Raw genomic sequence first — 21617 nt, 5'->3', positions numbered from 1 at the left:
GCCATGTTGAAGGGTGTTCTTGTTCAGGCTTTACGGTGGGGAAAGCCTCGCTCCCTTTGTGCTGCTGGCTGCATGGTGTCCTCTTCAGTTCAGCACGGAGTGTGCTGGCTGCAGACAGGAGGCTCTGCTGGCTCCCGCTGGCTCCGCCGGCTCCGCATGGAGAGGAGAGGGACCCGCCTGTCCCCAGAAGCCGCGCTGGATGGATTTAGCTGTGAGCAGTCCATGGCTGGTTTTAGCTGCCTGCGGCTCTGGGACAGTCCCCCCCAGCGACCCAGGGTCCGTGCCGTGGCGCTGAGAAAGGGGGAAAGGGGCAGTGGCCCCGGCCCGGCCCAGCGGGGCCGTGAGGCTCGGAGCCCCCCCCACCTTCCAGCAGGCGAGCTCCGACCAAAAAGGGGAAGTCCCGCCTTTCTGTGTGGTTTAAATATGTAAATTGTGAGAAGCGTAATTGGTCTTAAAGACTGTCCATCAACTCAGGGTCAACCCAACACATTCCACCCCTCGCTTCTTAAAATTTACATATCCAAAAGTTACTTAAAATAGCAAAACCAGAGCTAAAAGAAAACAAATTACATAAACCTCCACCCCTAGAATTTTTACCACTACTACAAAGCAAATTTCTTCTATTATTCTACTTAATGTTATAACTTTCTACTTGCTCTGCTTATTATTTTCTCCTAATTAATCTTCATCTCACAGCGCTCATTAAGTGCCCCCAGCATCTCCACCATTGATGTAGCGGGTTGAGTTCGAAACCGGGCAGAAACACCAATTAAATGTAGTGGTTTTGATTCAAAATATCCATTATTTACTTATTTTTCTTCTGTGAGATAAGAATTAGGAGAAAAGCAAAGCAGGCACAAACCTTAAACAGTTGCAGTACAATGAAAGAGCTTTATTACTAACAGAATTAAAAGTAAAGAGAAAACAACAAAACAAAATTAAAGTAAATTCCCCCCCCCCCCCCCCCTTTCCAGCACTTCTCTCCTTTTATCCAGCTCACACAAGGGATAACAGAACATGGGATGTTAGTCAGTGTTGCAGTTCTTGAAAAGTCTTTTCTCTTATGCTTAAGGAAGAAAAGGTTTTCCTTCAGTTGCACGTGGTTCCCAAACTGCCAATAGCAGACCCGCCCGGAAACAAACAGTCTGCTGTGTGTAGAACATCTCTCCCATGAAGAATTTCACAGTTCTTTCATACTACAAAACATGGGCCATCACATGGGGTTATTCATCTTTTTAAGGATAAGTTCTTTTGGCCTGCACACAAAGGCTTTTCTTCGCCACAAGTCTCTAACAGCCTCTCACTACTTCTATATAGCCTGGCATAGGCACTCTTCACAAACTTCATAGGCACACGAGGATACTCCATCCCCCCATGTTCTTCAAATGGATTAAAGAGACAAACAGTTTGTGGTATTACAGTTTCTTACCACGGCATGCAAGAAGGTTTCTTTTAAGCTGCGCGCCAGAATTGCGGCACCGCCCTCTTCTCTCCCGTCGCCATTTCCAGCTCCGTCCCACGTGACTCACTTCTCTTTCTCTCTGACTCTGAAACCGCCATGTTGAAGGGTGTTCTTGTTCAGGCTTTACGGTGGGGAAAGCCTCGCTCCCTTTGTGCTGCTGGCTGCATGGTGTCCTCTTCAGTTCAGCACGGAGTGTGCTGGCTGCAGACAGGAGGCTCTGCCGGCTCCCGCTGGCTCCGCCGGCTCCGCATGGAGAGGAGAGGGACCCGCCTGTCCCCAGAAGCCGCGCTGGATGGATTTAGCTGTGAGCAGTCCATGGCTGGTTTTAGCTGCCTGCGGCTCTGGGACAGTCCCCCCCAGCGACCCAGGGTCCGTGCCGTGGCGCTGAGAAAGGGGGAAAGGGGCAGTGGCCCCGGCCCGGCCCAGCGGGGCCGTGAGGCTCGGAGCCCCCCCCACCTTCCAGCAGGCGAGCTCCGACCAAAAAGGGGAAGTCCCGCCTTTCTGTGTGGTTTAAATATGTAAATTGTGAGAAGCGTAATTGGTCTTAAAGACTGTCCATCAACTCAGGGTCAACCCAACACAGCAATGTGTGTCCCTTTCCAGCCGCACACATGTGCAGACACATGCACACACACGTGCAGAGAGACCAATCTGAGCTCTCATAAATCTGCACATCAGCACCTTCATTGAAATCAGTGGAGCTAATCAGTTGACTAGCTGTGAATTTAGGCCATTTACTTTATAAATCAATGCAGTTTTCTTCTGAGATGAAAAATGCATTATAAATCTAAGGTTATTGTTATTTATATCTCTGTAGTCTTCTGGTGGCGAATGTAGGAAGTGAGTTATCTTCCTGAATATTGTGTATTAGTTTTGTTGAGAACTTTTTCTTTTGAAATCTTTGCAGGCATATTACCATTATTATTGCCATTGCTGTTGTTATTGGTATTGTCTTTATTATTACTGTCATCATTAGAAGTTTTTAAAACCACTCTTAAGAGTCTGTAAAAGCCATACAAAGAAATTTCACATGACACTTGCAATGAATGTTTAGAGAAACTTCTATCCACCGAATTAAAGGAACTGAGGAGGAAAGAGCCCATTTATAAAGCTCTATGCAAACAATTTCTACACAGAACACTTAGGTATTTCTCCCAATTAGAATTTTAGTGAAGTCATCTATAAGGGCAGTGTAGGGTGATGCTGAGCTTGTGTAAGCCTTGGCTGAGAAGAAATCAATGCCTTTATATTGCTACTTGCCACCCTCTGAACCAGGGTAACACATGGTGGTTTGGAGGTACATGGAATTCATGTTTCTGGGAAGAAATCCCAAAGATATCAAGAAGGTGATGAGAGGAGCACAGCAGTTTGGGATTAGGATCCCCCAGCTGATCATGGGGTTGGTGGGAGCTCTTAGATTTGAAGCAGCGCTGAGGCAGAGGGATCAAGGCTGTGGTCATATTTGTGTACTGCCAAACTGGGTACGTTAGTGGCTTTTAAAGGTTTGTCTTTCATCCTGGAAAATGAAAAATACTTCATCTAGTTGTCTCGGCTGATTCCCGTTAGAAAAAAGTTCTTCCATAGATTTGCATCAAAGTGGTCTGTGCTCACCTATTTAAAAAAAATAATATTCTGAGGGGAATGTGTATTACATAGTCATTATACTCCAACTATTATTAAAATACTGAATTATTAACAATATTTTCGTAATACTATTTTATTAAAATCAATATATCAGTAGAATGACTTTCCCAACATTCATTTTGTGCCACATGCTGTGAGTGGCTCTCTGGGCTGTAGAAAGCAGCAACCATTTTGGCACACATTTTCATACCACTTCATAGCTATTAAGTAAGCATTTTCCATACCTGTCTTTACTGTATGAGTATCCTAGGCTTTTTGGACCCTCTGTGCTTTGTGCTGTATATGCTTGTCCTAAACAATCCTAAAGAACATCAGTAATGAAGGGGCTTTATATGATTCTGAATATCTCAGACTACTTTGGATTGGGAGCTGCTTTTAGTGAGGGGATTGGGCAGGATGTCTTGCAGAGATCCGTTCCAATCTAAATTATTCTGTGATTTTTAAATTTTGTATGGCTATAATGCTGCAAGAATGAATTATTTCCTTACAAGTTGGGTGGACTCTGTTACGAATGTAGTTTTGTTATGCTTGGGGAAGTACCATGAGACTGTGTGTGCTGGTCTGCCCTGGAACTGCCTCTTAACCAAAGTGAATCCACTGTCCTTCCTCCATTCCTGGCTGACCATCTTCTTCTGCAGTTCCTTTTGTTGCTCTTTCGACACTTCTCTCATCTGACAAGATGGTCAGTTCAGCTCCTTTGGTGTGGAGCTTTGTACCAAAGCACATTGCTGTGTGCACATTTCCACATTGCTGTGGAAAGCAGCAGTGAAAACACAGGGTCCTCTAGGAAAATAACTCAAATGCGTAAGGGTGGTGGGTTAGACATGTTCTCAGATGATGCAATGAATGCCCAGAATGCACTAGCCTTTTTGAAATCTACAGGTTTCTTACTTCTGTCCTGTATCCCTCACTGTTGACTAGTATATCTTTTAATTATGTCATGTTCTGATGGGTTAGATCCAACACTTCTGGATTGACAAGACATAGGCACAACGTGTTACTTGCCTGAGGTTGTCCAACAGGGGAAAGGAATCACACTGTATTCCCATTCTAGTCAATTGTGGTATATCCAGACTAGTTTGTACCATTTTAATCAGAGACAAGATGTTTTCATGGATCCAGAAGAGGGCTTTATGTTGTTGCAGCTCTTACTCATAATTATTACCTCTGCCACTTCATCTCCTGTGCTAAGCATCTCTCCAAACCTATATTAAGAAAAACAACCTTTTTGCTTCACAGCCCTGCATCGTTTTAGTAGACTCATTATGTGTGTATGTGTGCAGACACTCATTTACAGATGGGGATCATTAAGTTTCTCTGTACTGATAAATAAATATTTATGTAGACACACCCACATGTGTGTATATAAATTTCTACGTAGTTCTACCTGTGTGAACTTAATGATCTCTCTATATGTATGCATGCATAATTGGGCATTAATATTTTCAGTGAGCTGAAAGTTAAGCTGTAAGCATTGCTGTGACTGCTGCCCTTGGCTATGTATGTTAGGAAATGTTCCTGGCTGTAAATGAATAGGTTATGAGTCCTGGCCCTTTTCTAACACCTTCTTGTTTATGTGGCCATGCAGCTTTACCAGAAATGAAGTGGGAGTAGTTTTTTTTTTCCAGGAGACCCATAAAATTACTGGCAATCCATCACTGGGTGGCAGAAGAGTGAGGCAGAATGAATAAGTAATTGAAAGATGTTGGAAAAGGTGAGGTGAGTGCCAGGGGAGGTTTGAGGTGAGAAAGAAAGTATTAAGAGCACAGGCCATACTGTGACAGACCAAAGGTCCCTCTATTTCAGTTCCATGTTCCAACAGTGGCAAGTGTAGCATGCTAAAATATATATATATATATATTATGCTAAATTATACTAAAAATATTATTACCTTATATACTTCTCACATTCATAGAAATTTACAAATAAGGGACTTTCTTGGCCAAACATGGTATTATTTGTGTTTCTAAGATATTAATGAGTTTTCCTATTTTTGAGGGTTTTCCCTCTAAATGCTTTGAAAAAGTTTTTAGCAGGCACCTTATCCTGTGGCCAGGAATTCCATGAATTGCTCTTATCCTGAAGAACTGACTGACCTGTGGAAGACATCAGCAAAGTAGATACAGGTATGAAGGCAATGTGGACAGGTTCTGATTCACTCTCAGCAGAGACTCAGCAAACTGAGTATGAGAAAGGGGCAACAGGTCACAGGTTCAAGCTCCCACTTGAGTTCAAAGTTACATGGAAGCCAAGAGTCATTTTCCTGTCTTTTTCTGATAAGTGTTTATCATCTTGGCTCATCAAGCAAGGCAACATCCTCTGCCTTTTGCTCAAATCTTGCAGTTACATTTAAAAGCTAATACAGGAAAGAAAGTGACAAGCTGACAGTGTCCTTGAAACATTCTTTGCCTAGTGGGTAGGGAGCCATGGGTCTGCCACCTCTGAGTGGGTGTCCTGAGAAAAATTAAGGTGAAACCAGTGATAGAAAATAGTGCCTTTGCTGAGATGTGGTCAGAGGAGCTGGCATTCTCCCCCTGGGACCAGGCTCTGCCCTCCACAGCCAGCACCCCTGCTTAGCAACCTCAGCAAATGAGAGCAGATGTGAGTGGATGGCAAAACACCATGAGGTTGTTTTTCCTAGAAGCAACTGAGGCTCTTGTACAATGTGTGAGGAGAAAAGAATCACAGTGTTCCTCAATTCCCATGGCCCACAGGTGCTTCTAAACTTTCCTGACATCAGTCTGGCCTCTTTTCACTTCACTCTGCAAGAAATAGGAAGAAGCTCTCTGAAAAAAACATAGATCTTCTGCAACTTGTGACTGCTGCTGTGCCACACAGAAATTTAGCAAAGAGGGAATCTGGAAGAAAGATTTCACCAGAGTTCTCTAGAAAGCTAAATCCAATTTGCAGCTTCCAGTGCAGGAAATGAGACAGGATCATGTATGGGAGCTGTTATGCTGACAGATTCTGAGCTCTGTCCTTATTTACCTTCGCTTCCTCTGGGGACCAAGGCTGTCCATCCAGCCTGTGCATTCTCTAAGGGCTATCAAAACTGCGGAATTTTTTAAAGGTTAGAGAGAAGATCTCAAAGCCTGGTTTATCCAAATTGCATGGGTACCATTAGATACTATAAAGGACTGTTAGGTTTTAATTCTTGCCCCCACTGTGGTTTTATCTCACTTCTCAGTTTTCCTTTCTTCTGTTCATTGCAATATCTGTTTGTGGTGTGAGTGGCATTGTTACTGGCTATGGATTTTCCTGCAAGGCTCTGATGTGTCCTTGTGAGTTCAGTTCTCTGTCCTCGCTCAGGGGACTGTGCAGACTGCAGTGTACAAACCTATATAAGGACTCTTCAGAACAGAATCCATGAAATTAAAATGAATCTGTGAAAATAATGACTGCACATAGAAAGAAAAGTAAAATTTGGAACTTGATCTGAGAACAAAAATTCCAAATACAATTACTAAGTAAGGAAACCAAAATGATTGAGAGGATATTGGCATTTGCTATAGTGAGCTGCATTCCTGTATCATCTGATCTAATTTCAAAACCTTCTGGAAGTAATGAATAGCTTGGACTTTGGGAGAAAATGATCAATCTGCTAATGGCATCAAGTGACTTTACAATGGACAAGAAAATGTGTGTTATAGGAATTCCCATTTTATCCCAGCAGATGAGCAGTTTATACCCTGGAGTAAGACAGTTGATTACTCATATCATTATCTTTGTTAGCAAGATTTAAAAACATTATTAACGACCACAGATTAATCAGTGTCACTTCGTCCTCCCATCTCCCTCTCTGCCAGAGGAGTAGTCTGTGTTTTAGCCTTTGGATCTCTGCATGAATTCACCTGGACAGTCCACAAGAGGCACAATATTGATTGTTAATACTTGCAGTATGAGGTGAGGTCTTTCTGTGGCACCTGAAAAGACAAATCAAGTGATGAGAACATCTACTTAGAGTAATCTTTCTCAGACAGCACCGTGTGATTCATTTGGCTTTAGGAAAAGGATGTCCGTGACCCAAGACCAGTTCCCAGCAGTTGCACCATGTACTCGTAAGATTCCTGGCAGAAGCCATAACACATGGAGAAGGCATTGTGCTCTGTGGCACTGTCATAGGTTAGCAAGCATAGTCCCGGAAGGGACGTCCTTGCTAAGGGGTGCTTACAGTTTCCTCTGGGAACTGATAGAACCTATCAGCTGGCCAGTTTGAATATGGACAATTCTCTAAGCCACTTAAAGTTGTGATCACCTCTGTGATCCACATTTAAGAATAGGCAAACTCCCCCTCCAAGCTCTCTCTCGTTTCCGGCGCTGGGACAGGCGGCTGCGGGCCCCGTGTGGGGGCCAGCGGGCCCGGCCAGGCCCTGCTTGGGCCAGGCCGGGCCGGGCCATGGCCATCCTGAAGCTGATGGACCTGTTCCAGCCATGGAACCCCCCCACTGCCTTGCCGTGGGCAGCCGGAGCGGCTCGGCTCTCCCCTCTCTCCACTGCGATAAGAAAAATTCAACATTCCAGCTGCAAAGCTGCAAGGCCGAGGTGAGATTAACCCTTTTATTGCTGTGAAGAGCTGAAAACCTGAGGGAAGAGAGAGAGGAGATGCTTAAAGCTGAAATTCTGTTGTGAAGCTATGATACATCAGAGTATCCTGTTGTAATTTCATGAAGATATGGGGGGTGGAGTGTTCAACTCGTAAGCAAAAGCACCTGTGCTGAGATAGGCAGATGCTGACGCAGCTGTAATTTCATGAGAAGTTTGGACAGGGAGAGATGAACCAGATGAGGACTTTTGCTCCAAACGGGAAAGGAGAAAACCTCAGTCCGTAGAGATGCTCCCAGAGATAGTCCTAAAGATGAAGATGATGAAGACCCTTTGCTCCTAGGGAAGGAGAAGGGCCTCTGTTTTTGTTTCTGAACGGCTCAACCTTAAAATTGTACCCCAAAAAACTTCAAGAGTGGACCCTCGAAAGCAGTTGCGGGAAAAGCTGCAAGTCGGGGGAAGGGACTCACACGCAGGCAGAGAGACTCCTCTTCCTAAATGGACTGAACAATATTTGGAAGTGGGCAGCTGTCTCGTTGTGATAATGTTTTCATAGCATGAGCAAGAAGAGACTTCTCTTTCTAAATGGACTGAACAAGGTTATTATGGAAGTGGTAAACAGACTGAACATCTTAAGGGTTGTCTTTTCACATTGTCAGTGGGAGAAGGGAGGAAGGTGGAGGGAGGAGGAGAGTTCTGAAGGTGGTATAATTTTTTTTTTTTTCCTCTTTTAGGTCTGTTAATAAACTTCTTTATATTCCTTCAAGTTTGGTGCCTGCTTTGCATTTCTCCTAATTCTTATCTCACAGCAGATAAACAGTAATGAGTATTTTGGACCAAACCACTACACTAAATTGGTGTTTCCGCCCGGTTACAAACCGAACCCGCGACAGGCACGTATTGTCTGTCTTTGACTTTCTGGGGCAAACATCACTGCTGTTGGAGTCAGGTGCCTTTTATGGACAGTAGATCAAATATTATGCTAAAAAAGTCAACAGCATTAGTTGTATTGTGCTGGTAGGGAAATTGAGGGAGAGCAAAGGGCATGCCCATGGTTAGTCACTCAGCAGGCTGTCATCGGGAGAGCTTGGCAGTAATGCAGGTCTCCTGAATCCCAGATGGGTATCCCACTGTGCAGACTTTTCCCATTCCTTCAGGGGAAGGAGATGCTGAGTCATGTCTGTTATGCTGGGACAAGAGGGGTGGAGAGGTGAGCATATGCAGGGAGGAGATTAGAGAAAGGTGTTCGCTTGAGACTGGGATTCACTGAAGTGAATAAAAGAAAGAAGCCCTTGCAGAAGGAGCCAGAATGAACAGCAGGCTGATAGATTTCTTTTCCCTAGATAAAAGGACAAGTTTTGCCTGATGGCAATAAAGTCCAGATATTCTCATCTAGAGGCTGATGTGCTTTGTTTCTTGTGCTGCTAAGTAAGGACAGAGGGATCTTGGCCCTGTGCTGTCCTCCTGTCAGCAGGTCGGCTGGGCTGTATGAAGCCCTCAGGACTGGTGGAGGGTGCACAGAAAGGGGCAGGATGCTGTGTACACATGCATTCCTGAGTCTTTCACCTTTCTGTTAGAGCAAGACATAAAATATTCTGGTGCCCTGATCCCACCAACCCTCAGGGGATTGAGAAACTACACAGCCTTAGCACCTTTCCAGCTCAATCTCTCCCTGATCCTGCACAAGGAAAAGAGTGGCACAGCACACCAGCTTTTCTGGGAGCTTGAAGGTTCAATGTTAGGTTGGCTGCAGAGTTCACTCTAACAGGTTTTTGATCACTGAACTGCATGGATGTTGGAAAGCAGCTCTCCAGGGCTTCCCTCCTCTGAGCCTTCTTCTCTGATACCCAGGCAAAGCTCGTCACTGTGCTTCACCTGTCACATGTGTTTGGAGCTTACCTATTCTAAGGAATGGCTTCCACTTTTGTATTGGGCATCTCTGGTTGGAAATATGCTGATTCATAGGATGAAAGATTGAAATGACTGAATGTGCTGTGTTATCCAGCTTCTGGCAAAGCAGCAGTAGCACCTGCCTCTGCTGAGACCACAAACCCATAAGGGGATGAAACACTCAGATTACTGATACCTGCCAGTATCTTTTCTAGAAGAGAGTGGCAGCATCTTTAGGTTTCAAAGCTGTCAGAAACTGGTTGTCTTTCATGAGTGCTTCGAAGAAGAGAAGGAACACTTCTGAAAAACAGCGTTAAAAATTAATATGCTTTCCCATCCCCCTTCCTAGGTGTCTCATACTCTCTTTCATGTTGCTGGGATTTCTTTTGAAGCAATTGTCATGTAAAGTGGTTTGAGAACATCGGTAATAAATTTTTTAGAGACCAGATTTCAAAAGGTTTGGTTTGTCATTCAGTAAGTTCTTATTTTGATAGCACTTTCTATATGATAAAATAATAACAAAAAAATCTCTGTCTCCCCCATTGCCTCATGCAGTATTTGTGCAGCTAAGAAAGAAATGGAGTCCAAACTGTAGGGCTGCTTTGTAATTATGCATTCCGCAGATTACTTACTAATTGTGCTTGGCATTACTTGCTAACTGAAAGATCATGCTGTACCATGTCATTTGCAGTGGTTTTCCTCTTCTGCTAGCGCTTTAAAGGAGGTGCCCATTGAGCTGATGAATAATACCAGGACTGTTTTCCAAAGCTGAGGGAAAGGATCTACCATGATTGTACTGTAGGATTTTTATTGGAAGGTTTTGGTTTTGATCTGTTTTCACAGGAACTCTTTGCCTGCCCCATCTCCTCTCTCCCTCCTGACCTGAAATCTGGCAGTGGTGCAGCTTTTCATGACCAGTTCAATATGGATTGCTGGTGGCCAACACTTTGAATTTCTCTCTTTTGGGCAACCTCGATGTCATGACATTAAGTTTCAGAGGAAATAAACCACATTCCTCAGATTTAATATGCATGAGAAATTCTGTGAAATTCTTCTTTGACCCTTCTCCTTGGGAAGTAGATTACAGACCAAGATTTTCTTGAACAAATTTGTCCTCATGCAGGCTGCTCTCTGGTGTTGGTACATTCTTGATAGTTTCACTGCTGTTGTTTTTTCTCTCTCTGAATAGTATCAGTGGAAGGCCTGATATCTGAGAGGGTCTATTTAGATGGTCTAAATTAAACTAATATGCACCAGCTGAAAAACTAGATCCAAATGGATGGTATATTCTATCTGGAAGAAAATGCATCTCTTCTTTCTAGAAAAAAAAAAAAAAATCATCTGTTTTTCTTACTTTTTTTTGGTCCACAGACAGAAGTCCAGCAGCCCTGAATCATCACCCATTGCCCTCAGGCTACTGTTCCTAGTTGACAGGTCAGCCAAAAGCAACTGAATTAGAAGCTCCAAAGCGGCTCTTAGAAACCATATTTATTGTTTAGGAAAAAAAATAGACAGTGTTTTTTGTTGGCAATTGCCTGCCTTTCCAGTGTCATCTTTCATTTTTTATGTTTCCTTTGTTTCCAGTCTCTTACTCCCCTGCATCATCTTGCCAGGCGTGAGACAGTATAACTCTCCCTCTCCCACTCTCCCTAATTGCTGATTTCTGTCTCTTTCAATTAAGTTCTACTTCCTTGTCTCAGTTCCTTTCTATCCAATTTCCTTGTAACTAGTGACCTCCTTTAATGGTAATTCCATCTCAATCCTAATAAAAAAAAATTGGGAGATTACACAGCCCATTTGGTTTTCTCTAAAGTCATGATTTATGTTTAATTCATGGAGAAATAGTTCGTCTGTCACTACCTATTCATAAAATCTGGCCCCACCAGCACAACTTGCAACTGTTCCATTGCTGCTCGTGTGGTTTTGGCCCTGACAGCTCAGCCTGCACACAGGAGTTTGCCTCACTTTACTGCTACTTCCTTACAGAGAGATGGATTCAGATCCTGATTTCATAACAGGCCCTCTTCTTTGTGTGAAATTGTCAGCATTTTCTTTCATTGACTCAAAAGCTATAAATGTCAACAAGTGATGGAGGTACATCTATGTACCCAGACATTCTGTAGGTGTTCACTGAGCCAGCAACTCTAGCATAGGCTCACCATTTCCCAGGAAATGTGGGACTGGGGTAGCCTGACTTGGGAGAAAAAAATTCAAGACAAATCAAGGCAATTATGAATGTGAAAGAACCTTGTACAGGGACACAATCTGTTCCCAGCTAGAGCTAGTGAGTTTGGGTGAATCTTGACAGTTTCTTCCAGACCATCTCCCTGCCTCAGGTCCCTGTTACCCAGCTCTCTGGATCAGAGGAAAAAGCAGCGACTGGTTTGTGTTGCCTCCATGTACTCATGTCATGCTAACACTGAACTAGTCAGTTCTCCTGGACCATGGAGCCCTGGGATAGAAAGTACAACAACCAACACCAAACCCTGACTCTGTTCTGGAAAGGCTTCTTATGCCTACCTCAGTGCTGGTTGTGTAGGTGCCAGAATAGGTCTTGTAAGAGAACTTCATTCTCCAAGCTTGCCAAGAGCCACGGGAGTAGGAATACAGATGTTAGGCGTGTGCAGGCTCTCCCTGGCCACCACTCAGGTCCATGTCTATGCAGAGTACCCAAAATGTTAAATGCTTTTAGAGTTCATGAGAGCAGACCAGCCAAATTTGCTCCTTGACCTCTGCAGTGGTAGGTCCAAGCTGATGCTGCAGGGACCTATCCTGATAAATCTTGAGTCCACCCGTTCACACCTATCAAACCTGTTTGGAGGGAGGAATGCTCCAATCTGTGCTATGCCACTACCTGGGTGGCTTTGACCAAACACTGCTCATGAAACAGCACTGGTGATCTTTGCTTGGAGTATATGGTCTCGTGGATGCCTGGCTGTTTGTTAAGATGGCACCTGTAGCAACATTTGCTCCCTTTGCTGGTCATCAGAAAGAGAATGAGCATCTTCAGTTGTGCTAAATTAACTATTCACTACTTCAGATCTGGGGCTTCCTCTGGTTTCAGTGAGAGAAGATCATCCTCTCCAGGGACTAGAAAAAAACAAACCAAAAACCAAGCCCAAACCCAAAACAACATGCTTGTTTTCCTGCCAGGAGGTGATTCTTCCAGACTGTGTTTCTTGGGTTTGCCCGTTAAAGATCTACTTCTGGCACTTCCTGTTGGATGCACAGATGCAAATAAAGAGGGATTTTAACTGAAATCATATGGTGATCTTACTTGACTTTTTTTCCTTTCTACATTCCCACAACAAAAGCACAGATTCAGGTCAGCTGAAGTATTCACTAATCTGGGTGATTTTACTATTGGGGATTTTTTGCTTGCTAAGACACTTCCTCTGCAAGCATTTTTCTTTTACAATAAAAGGAAATAAAAATCAAGGTTGGTTTCAGGCTTTTCTAAATGAAACAGTCTATTTATGATGACACTGCAATTAGCTTTTCTCTCATAATTAAAGTATATGTTTGTCTCTCTTTCCGTAGTTCTGGCTTTATTTTTCTGTGGATCCATCCATCTGCTTGTGTAGTTCATCTCAAAAGATGCTGTCTACTAAGTATATTATATTATTTTTTGCTTTTATTTTATTTTTAGATATTAAAAATGCTTACAGTCTATTCTGTGGTGTCTAATGCTGTCAAAATCTGGCTTCAGAGTTCCCCAAGGTACTTTGAGAGAAACAAAAAAACCTCCCAACCTTTTCATGTCTCTTACCTCGTTGATGTCCGGTGAAGGAAAAATGCTTCAGAAATACTTTCTTTTTTGCTTTTGATGTTAAGTGTAGTGAAGATTACCTTATCAGCTTCTTTCTTCCTTGGCATCTTCAGTCCTCTGTCTCAGTGCTGGGCACACCCAAGGACAGCAGGTGTTACACACAAAGGAGCTGGGATGACTGGTGAAGGGAAAAGTCTTCCATCTTTATCCAGACCAGGCCAGCCAAGTACAGGCAGCTTCAGCACTTGCTTGCTCCATATGATGTCCTACCAGTTTACTTCAGAAATGATAGAAGAGGGCTTGATTTAGGCATGAGAATTTACATTTTCATGCCTGGGCAGCTCTTCTGAATCTGCCAGCAGGAATAGATCCGCATGGATACAGATTTGATGCCTTTGCTGTGGGAGCTATTACTTGAGAAGGTCTGTTTCTCATACCATGAGCAGGGACAGGGATTGAAGCTATGGACCAGAGGCAGGTGAGTTGTTATCTTGTGACCCTCAATTCATTCTCTTGATCTGACAGGAATGAGCGGTATTGAATTACATAAAAAGCACAACTATCAACAATACAAGGAATGATAAGGCAAAAGGAATGCAATTTGAGAAGAGAGCACTGTATAAATGTAAAAAGCCTTTTAAAGAACTTCTGTATGAGGTTATCCAGGCAGCATTTGTAAGTTACTGTGTATTTAAAAAATTAATGAAAGATATAATTATAGCAGCATTACCAATGATCATTTCTAAAATGACTCCATCATGAAACTGTAAGCATTTCAGAATTGATTTCCATGTTTCTAATAGTTTTTCTGCAAATTAATGACATCCAGCCCTGGCAGTAAAAGCCTTGCCTTGTTTCTCCAAAGAAGGGATTGGGAAGCATTTTCTGTTTTCTTAGCAATGATTTCACTGTGAGCTATGCATAGAGCCAGTTGAGAAGATGCTGTGCTATTAGCTAAGATTTTATGTGGAGTTGTAACTGCTTACTGAGAGGGATAGAACAAAATCTATGCAGTCTAAAGCCAGTAAATTGCCATTCTATGTCTTGGTTGGAGAACATTTGTTAAATTGAGCTTAGTCAGAAAACTGACTCTATCTAAATACCATCTAGGCTCTTGTATTTAGTGCTTCTCGAGGACTCCCAGATCAGACTTCTCATATGGAAAAATCAAAATATACCTTCTTTGTTGGCTTCTCAAAGCTGGACCTTGAAACCCCAGCTCTCTTGTTTTCTATCCTTGCAACAAGCAATTAAGAGCTTTCAGTTAGACCATGGTAGACAAAATTATTGAGGCAAATTTTATAGCACTTTATTTCCTTCCTCCCTGTATTATCTTGATAGTTTAGCTATGTTTATTAAAAAAATACACCTCCCTTATTTAGTGACTAGACAAAGTAAATGAGAAATGAAGGCACATAGGATTGGGTACGTTGAATGAGATGGTATTTTCAAAGCGGTGTGAGGACTCGCCAGTTGAGTAGGGAAAAATAAGGTCCCACCAACTTCTTTTTGCATCTCTTTCTTTGGGGCTTGTTTGTCTCTTTGCACTTGATACAGAAACTGATATGTAGGAACTGGAGTATTTAGTGTCAAGCGCTTATTGATAGCTGGACCACTATAATTTTTAAAATGTTGCAGCACTTTGCTGTCTGCCCAACCCTCTATTGGACCTGACCACCTCAAAAGAGATATGATGTGAGGGGTCATATGCATGCACCTTGTCCACTGTGTAAAAACAACCAGTGATTTAGTTGACAAAACTCAACAAGAAACTCTGAAAGCAGGGTTCAGCTGCAATGCCTGGTTTTGTTCAGTTAGGGTTTGTGTCCTGTTATTGTTTTGCTTGTTTTTAATTTCAGGAACAATGAAGGTTTTTATCACTTTCCAAGGAAAGCTGCTTGAGAGACCTTTGGAACCCCACAGATCACATAGCACTCTTCTCCATTCCTTGTGTTTGCTTATAGAAACCGATAAAATTTTTAAATGCACAACAAAGTCATCTTGAACTGTAGTGTGACCTCCATGGTGTTGGCTAATGAGGGCATGCTGTAAGTGGCATTTGGTACTGGTGAGCAGTGCTCCCAGGGTGCAGGTGCTTGTTAGCTTCTCTGCAGCTCTTATCTCTGAAGCTTCTTCCATGGTAATTGATTAGCCTTAAGGAGCTTTTTATTAGAAAGGGGAGGGTGGGATAGGGAAGTACTGCTTTAGGAATCAGGTGACCGAGAACCATTTCTGCAGTGCAGAGGAAAACATCCCTCTCTGTTCACACTCCTCTAATTACATTTCGTGTAGTATTGTTTCCATCTAAATTATAGCAATTATACACAAAGATCTTCTTTGAAATCATTTAATTAAAGAGTATCTAATGTTCTGTGCTTTTGGAATGCTAATATGTCGCCTTCCGCCTAGAAAACCTTGGGTCTTTTTCATTAATTATCATGGAAGAATTTCAGTCTCAGAAGGAATTTTTTAAAGTTTTTTAAAATACATTTAAAAATCAAGTAATTCTGGTGATTTTTGTAAAACACAAAGAAACCTTTTGCTCTCCTGATGGACAGTTAGCTAAGGGACAATCTGAGGAGCAAGATTTTCCTTTTAGATGCATTGACTTGCCAAAGTGTTGGATTTCTCCAACCCTGTCGTCTTCTGGGTTTAGGACGATGTTTGTGTTTAATCATGTTCTCTCTTCCTTTTGCTGTGTTTTCCATGTAATAAGCACCCAGGTCAAATCCTAAACTGGCATAAATCTGCTGGACTAAATGATTTCTGCCTGCTGCATTGCTGCTTTGCAGGGACTGATGTTTCATGCAGCACAAACAAGATTTTATGTGCTGAAAGCAGTTGTAACGTAAGAGCTGGTGGGATGTACCCAGTGCCAAGGAAAAGTAGGGAGGGGAACTGCAGTTAGAATTCCTATTGAGTACAGTTTTGGAGGCTTTCTGCATCCCCCCACCATGCTCGTTCCCATTCTTCCCTTCTCCCTCCTGCTCCCACCGAGTGCTCTGGCACCCCATACTGCTTTGGTTTCCATGGGTTTATCTTGGTCCAGGATGTGCCTTCTGTGCTGAGGAACAGGAACTGCAGCTTCTCCTGTAGCTTGGCCTGAATGCTGTGGTGTTTCCTATCACTAATACCCCGCAATTAGGACAACACTAAGAATTGTTCTGGAGAGCCAGAAACAATCTACCTAATAAATCCATTCTACCAGACAAGTCCTTCCCCACTTGCTCACTTCTAACCTGAGTCACTTGTTCACGACAGCATTTGGCACAGGTTCTTGTATCGTATCCTTCCCACTTGTCAGCTTCATGGAGCTTCTCTGTGAGGCAGAACCTGGATATAGACAGGTGTCCACAGCAAACCCACCACTTCAGACTCTCAGATATCCCCCACCCACCTTTCTCTCCCTGATCCTCATGAGATGAGAGTTTTCCAGGGGAGAGCATGACTGATTCCTGGGTGGTTGTTGTTTCATGGAGAACAGCACAATGCAGAGCAATTTTGGTGCAGACTACAGAAGGAGTGGGGGGAGAGCAAAGCCAACAATGATTACAAAGCCCTGTATGACTACAGTGTAAGCTGAGATGAACTAAGGGATGGCAGCACACTGGGGACACAGCAGGATCTGAATTACGCTCAGTGTGTGGAAGTCTTATCTTCTGCTTCTCTTTTGAATTCACAGGAAAATTTGTAAGTCTTGTCTTTCTCCCACCTTCTTTGTTAGTCTGGAACAATTAAAACAAACAAAATAAAATCTCGTAAGTGGCTTGGGTAAAAATGTAGATTAGTGAAAGACTTGAAATAATGACAAAAAAATTCTCTGCCCTCTAAACCTCACAATAAGGGTGATTAGATTTGGGTTCCATTTTGCTGGGTGCTAGGGTCAGGGGAAGACCTTGCAATGCAGGCTGTGTACGAGGTGTCAAGAAAGGCTAAACAGTCCTGGGATGTTGTAAGAACAGGAAATTATTATTCATGACTGAATACCATTTTCTGGCATTAAGCTCCAAGACTGTATCAGTTTCTGCAGCTGAGATTCATGAGACATTATTTGCTTAATGGAAGTATGAGTCTGGCTGACTCTGGTTCTTTGGTTTTGTCTCCCATGCTCAGAGTTTTTGGGCACTTCAGTCTCCGTTCTGAGTGGCAGCTGGTCAAGGTGGATTACAAGTCTCTCTTCAGCCGCAGGTGTACCAAGGATGACTACCAAACCTGGCATCTGCACAATCAGGTATTCCCACTCTGTAGGAGGGCATTGATGGGGGTTCCTTTTCCCCTACTCTCTGTTGCCAGAATGTAGTTGTTCTTCACAGCAAACCATACGGATTTTTTTGCATCCCTTGAAGAATGTGCATGAATAAACATGGAGCCAGGCATCTATGGGCAAGTTCAGGAGATTACCTTCTATTTTTATGAAAATAGTCCATTGCACCAGCTGGATCTTTTTGGCCTCGATGCTTAGGCCAGTGTAAAACCACACCTTATGATTGAATTGTAGATGACAGTGAATTCTTTATAGCTCTGTCAGTGACTCATGAAAATAATTTTGTTTCAGTTTACCTCTTATTTCCCCCACTCAAAAATGAAAATAAAAACATTTATTCATTCTGCAAGTCCTGCAGGTATCTGTAAAACTCTTGAATATCTGTAAAACCTGTGAATCTGAAAAGCTCTTGAATAAAAGACACCTGAGAAAACCAAATTATTTCATTTCTACTCAAGGATGCATGCTTTGCTTTTGATAGAGTGGCTTATTTTTGTGCTGGATATATTTAGGTCCTGAAGCGACTATAACTGAGAGGTCAATAACCTCTGCAGATTACTTATGGGTTGCTGGCTACCCAAATGATGTCCCACACCCTGCTGGGCAACAGAACTAGAGCCAGAACCATTGTGACATTCCTGAATGAAATCCATGAATGAGAAATGAACATTAATTTGGCAAAGATAAGATAATTGACGTCGTAGAATTGAAAAAATGGAAATAATTTAAATGAAAGAAAAGGCATGAAATATGTGTACCATTCAGTAATCTTGGGAATCACTGTTAATGGGAAAGAGAAGTATTTCAATTAGTTATTGTCTTTTTTCTTACTTCTATGCAGACAAATTATTTCTGCATCATAGAAAATTCTGTTTATAGCAACTCACTTAAATACCAAATGTTTCTTTTAGATTAGCTACTCCCAGTAGTGTTCTTGGAAACCTTTGCATTCAAAGAACCCAGTGAAGTATGCCATCAGAATTGTCTATAACAAAGCCAGCTCTATCACAGAAATAGCAAGGGAGTTCAGTTCTGTGTTCCACACCTGGATTTTGTCCCCTGCCGTGGGATTCAGGCCTGGACACTTGCTTCTGCAGAAGATTTTGTCTGACATATGGAAGAAACCCTGTCGTACACCCACATTGTCTTTTCAGGACAATTCGTAGGACTAGATATTGGTGGATACCTTCTGAAACGTGGCATAAGTGGGTGTGATAGCTTGGGCATCCAGGCATTTTGGGCATGTTGTCATTAGCATCCCAACTCAATGCTGAACACACTGTGCTCATGAGTCCTCCCAAGGAGACTTTTGATTTTGCAAAGCCACAAAAGAGAGCTGGACACTAATTCCCACCCTCCCAGTGGTAAATGCTTGTTTTCATTGCCTTTTGTGTCTTTTGAAAAAGTGCTCCATTTAAGACCCAGCTGCCACTACAACTGTGTTTCTCCTCTTGTTCCTTGGCTAATGAAGGGGGAGCCTTGTGTCATGGGAGAGAGGAAGATCTATAAAAAACGCAAGCCTGGAGCCCAGTGTTCCCTAGGTCGGGACTATTCCCAAACCGTGGTGTCTGAACCGTGTGTCTGTGGCCAAGGAGACTTTGAGTGGTGAGTATGTGACTCTGGGGACTTGTGCAGGGGCTGTATTTTTGTCCCAAAATACTACCCAGACAGAAAACCTTGCAGAGGAACTGGGTCTCGTGCAGCTTTGTGGCTGTGATCATACCATATAGCAGAGATGTGATCCCCAAGCCTGCTGAGTGAGGGAGGCTTCCCCTTCATCTGCAGGAAACATTTGTTAATCTCCAGGAGAAATCCAAGCCTGAAATTCAAAAGCAAAATAATTGCAAGTACTGATTGATATTCTTTGTCTGTCATTCCAGAATAGTGACAGCCAGGACTTCTCTGGTCCAAAACATATTCCTTTCAGAGGAAAGAGGGAATTTCTCTGTCCTCACTCCCAAGGTCATTGACTACCTAGGGAACAAGCCAGCAAAACATGCATTTTTATCATTATTCTCTTGAATTGCTGGGAACAATTTGTTGCTTTTTAACAATGTTTTATTGAGAAATTTCTGAAAGGGCTTCTGTGACATGACTGTACAGCCCACCCTTGTCAGATATAACTACTTGTTTTGCATAAATATTGGTGTTTCTAACTTAACGGGACCATAATTTTCAAATTGCTTTAAGGTCACTTTGAAAGCAGTTTAAAAATAAAGCAGGGAAAAAATGAGACACTGCTTGCTATTGCTTGACAATCAGAGATTGGAGATGGGAGAATGCATAAGTCAGGATCTCTGTACAAGGAATTCCTACATGGCGTCTGTGATAAGCAATATTTCTAAGGTTTAAGACTGTCAATATCTGTAATGTTTGAGCTTAAATGATCAGAATGTCATTTAAATGGAATTCAAAATACCCTGCAAGCTGATCAGCTGAGAAAACATTTTAATCTTTATAGTAGGTTATCAGGATCAGTGTCTGACTTGGTACTGGTGTTATTCCTGAAAACTTCACTTACCTTCTAATGCTTTGTGAACACGTGTGAGGCATGAGAGCTGTACATTTATTTGGACTTAGGCCAGATGAGACTCATGGTTCTGTTTTAGAGCATGGACATACTGAAATGCAGCAAATTCAAGAAAAAATATAGACCAAAATATTTTCTTGAATATCATAGTAGTTTGTCTTTAAGACAGTCACGGATATAGAACAAGAGAGTCTCATCTTATCTGTATGGGTGTTTAATTTGTTCCTAGTGCCAAGATTACATCTGAGACTCCATATCTTGACTCATGAGATCTTTCCCCTTTGTTCTCATGATGGGAGCTTGCAGGACAAGCTATCTTGCCTTGCAGTATCTGCCCTTGGCATTGGCATAGGCCTCTGGGGTGAATCCAGCACCAGTCTCCAGAGATGCTCGCGGATTTTATTTTGGTTTTTTTTTTTCCTTACACTATCTTTTACCTCACCAGCTTTATATTTACACAGTGAAGTTTGTCTTTTCCAAGCTGGAAGTAGAAAACTGTGGTAGCTGAATTGGTCTTAAGTGCTGTTCTGCCTTGGGAAAAGGGTCTGCATCAGAACGCACCTTTTCAATCACTTGACAGGTTCCTCTCATGCATTCAGTGTCATTTTTGCTTAACTTTCCCACTAACATGAGAGAATATTGCTGTTAACCTTGTCAGTCCTGCACAGGAAATGCAATTAGAGGACAACAAGCTGGCTTTTGTTTCAGACCCTGCACTGCCAACAGAATGTTAGCTTGCAAAATTGTTATAGCTGGTGATGGAGAATCAGAAGAAACTCTCTGGTGAATTTTGATGTTACTCAGCAGGGCTGACTGGAAGAATATGTGGGACAGTACATTTGAGGAAAATACTGGCAGTGCTGGAAGTGCAGCACCAAGCTTGATTATTTTAAAAGTGATTTTCAGAGAGGAAGGGTGGACTCATCTGCTCTGTGACTTCCAAAGGATGAGACATTTGCTTAGTCAGTGGCAAGACACAGGTTATTCCAGAATATATTCTAGGTTCATCTGCCTTCTTTGGGATGTCAGTATGAGAAGGGGAGGTGCTTCAAAGTGCCTTTTTTTTCTGCTGACTAAAAGGTGGACAGGACAGGTGAAAGGATAGCTCCTACTTTCACTTCATGCTCTTTCAAGAAAAATGGTTCCTTTTCAAGGGAAGATGTCCACTCTCTTCTGGCTGGGCTCACAGTTGCCAGTTGTTCTTGAAAGGACTGACTGGTCTGTCCCTTGGGTTGAACTGAGCAGGTCTTGTGGTGTGTCAGGGAAAGGAGGAGGGTCAGCAGCCAGGACTGGGTGAGTATGGTGACCAGCAAGTCCCAGCAGATGGTCCCTCTGCTTCCCCCATAAGGAGGTTTGGAGCTGGTTCTGGGTTTGGAGCACCCTGTGCCACTTGCTGTGATGACACTTGCCTTCGAGAGCTAGGCATAGGGGATAGGACAAATGACTGCAGGAGCTCTTCAGCACACGCTGTGAGGGCTGTGCTCCCTCTCATTTGGTCACAGTGCCCTTGCCCCTG

At 42.8% G+C, this 21617-nt stretch overlaps 1 protein-coding gene across 1 annotated transcript in view; it reads left to right on the top strand.

Moving 5' to 3' along the window:
• SORCS3 (sortilin related VPS10 domain containing receptor 3) overlaps window positions 1-21617 on the top strand; it is a 280734-nt gene that overhangs the window by 224549 nt on the left and 34568 nt on the right. The window contains 2 exon segments of the mRNA XM_032116124.1: window positions 17421-17538; window positions 19043-19176. Of these exon segments, the coding sequence (XP_031972015.1) occupies window positions 17421-17538; window positions 19043-19176 (252 nt within the window).

This window comes from Corvus moneduloides, chromosome 8 (genome assembly GCF_009650955.1).
Source record: "Corvus moneduloides isolate bCorMon1 chromosome 8, bCorMon1.pri, whole genome shotgun sequence".
Lineage (NCBI taxonomy): Eukaryota > Metazoa > Chordata > Aves > Passeriformes > Corvidae > Corvus > Corvus moneduloides.
The sequence above is the reverse complement of the archived record's forward strand: the minus strand, read 5'-3'. Positions and strand labels throughout refer to the sequence as shown.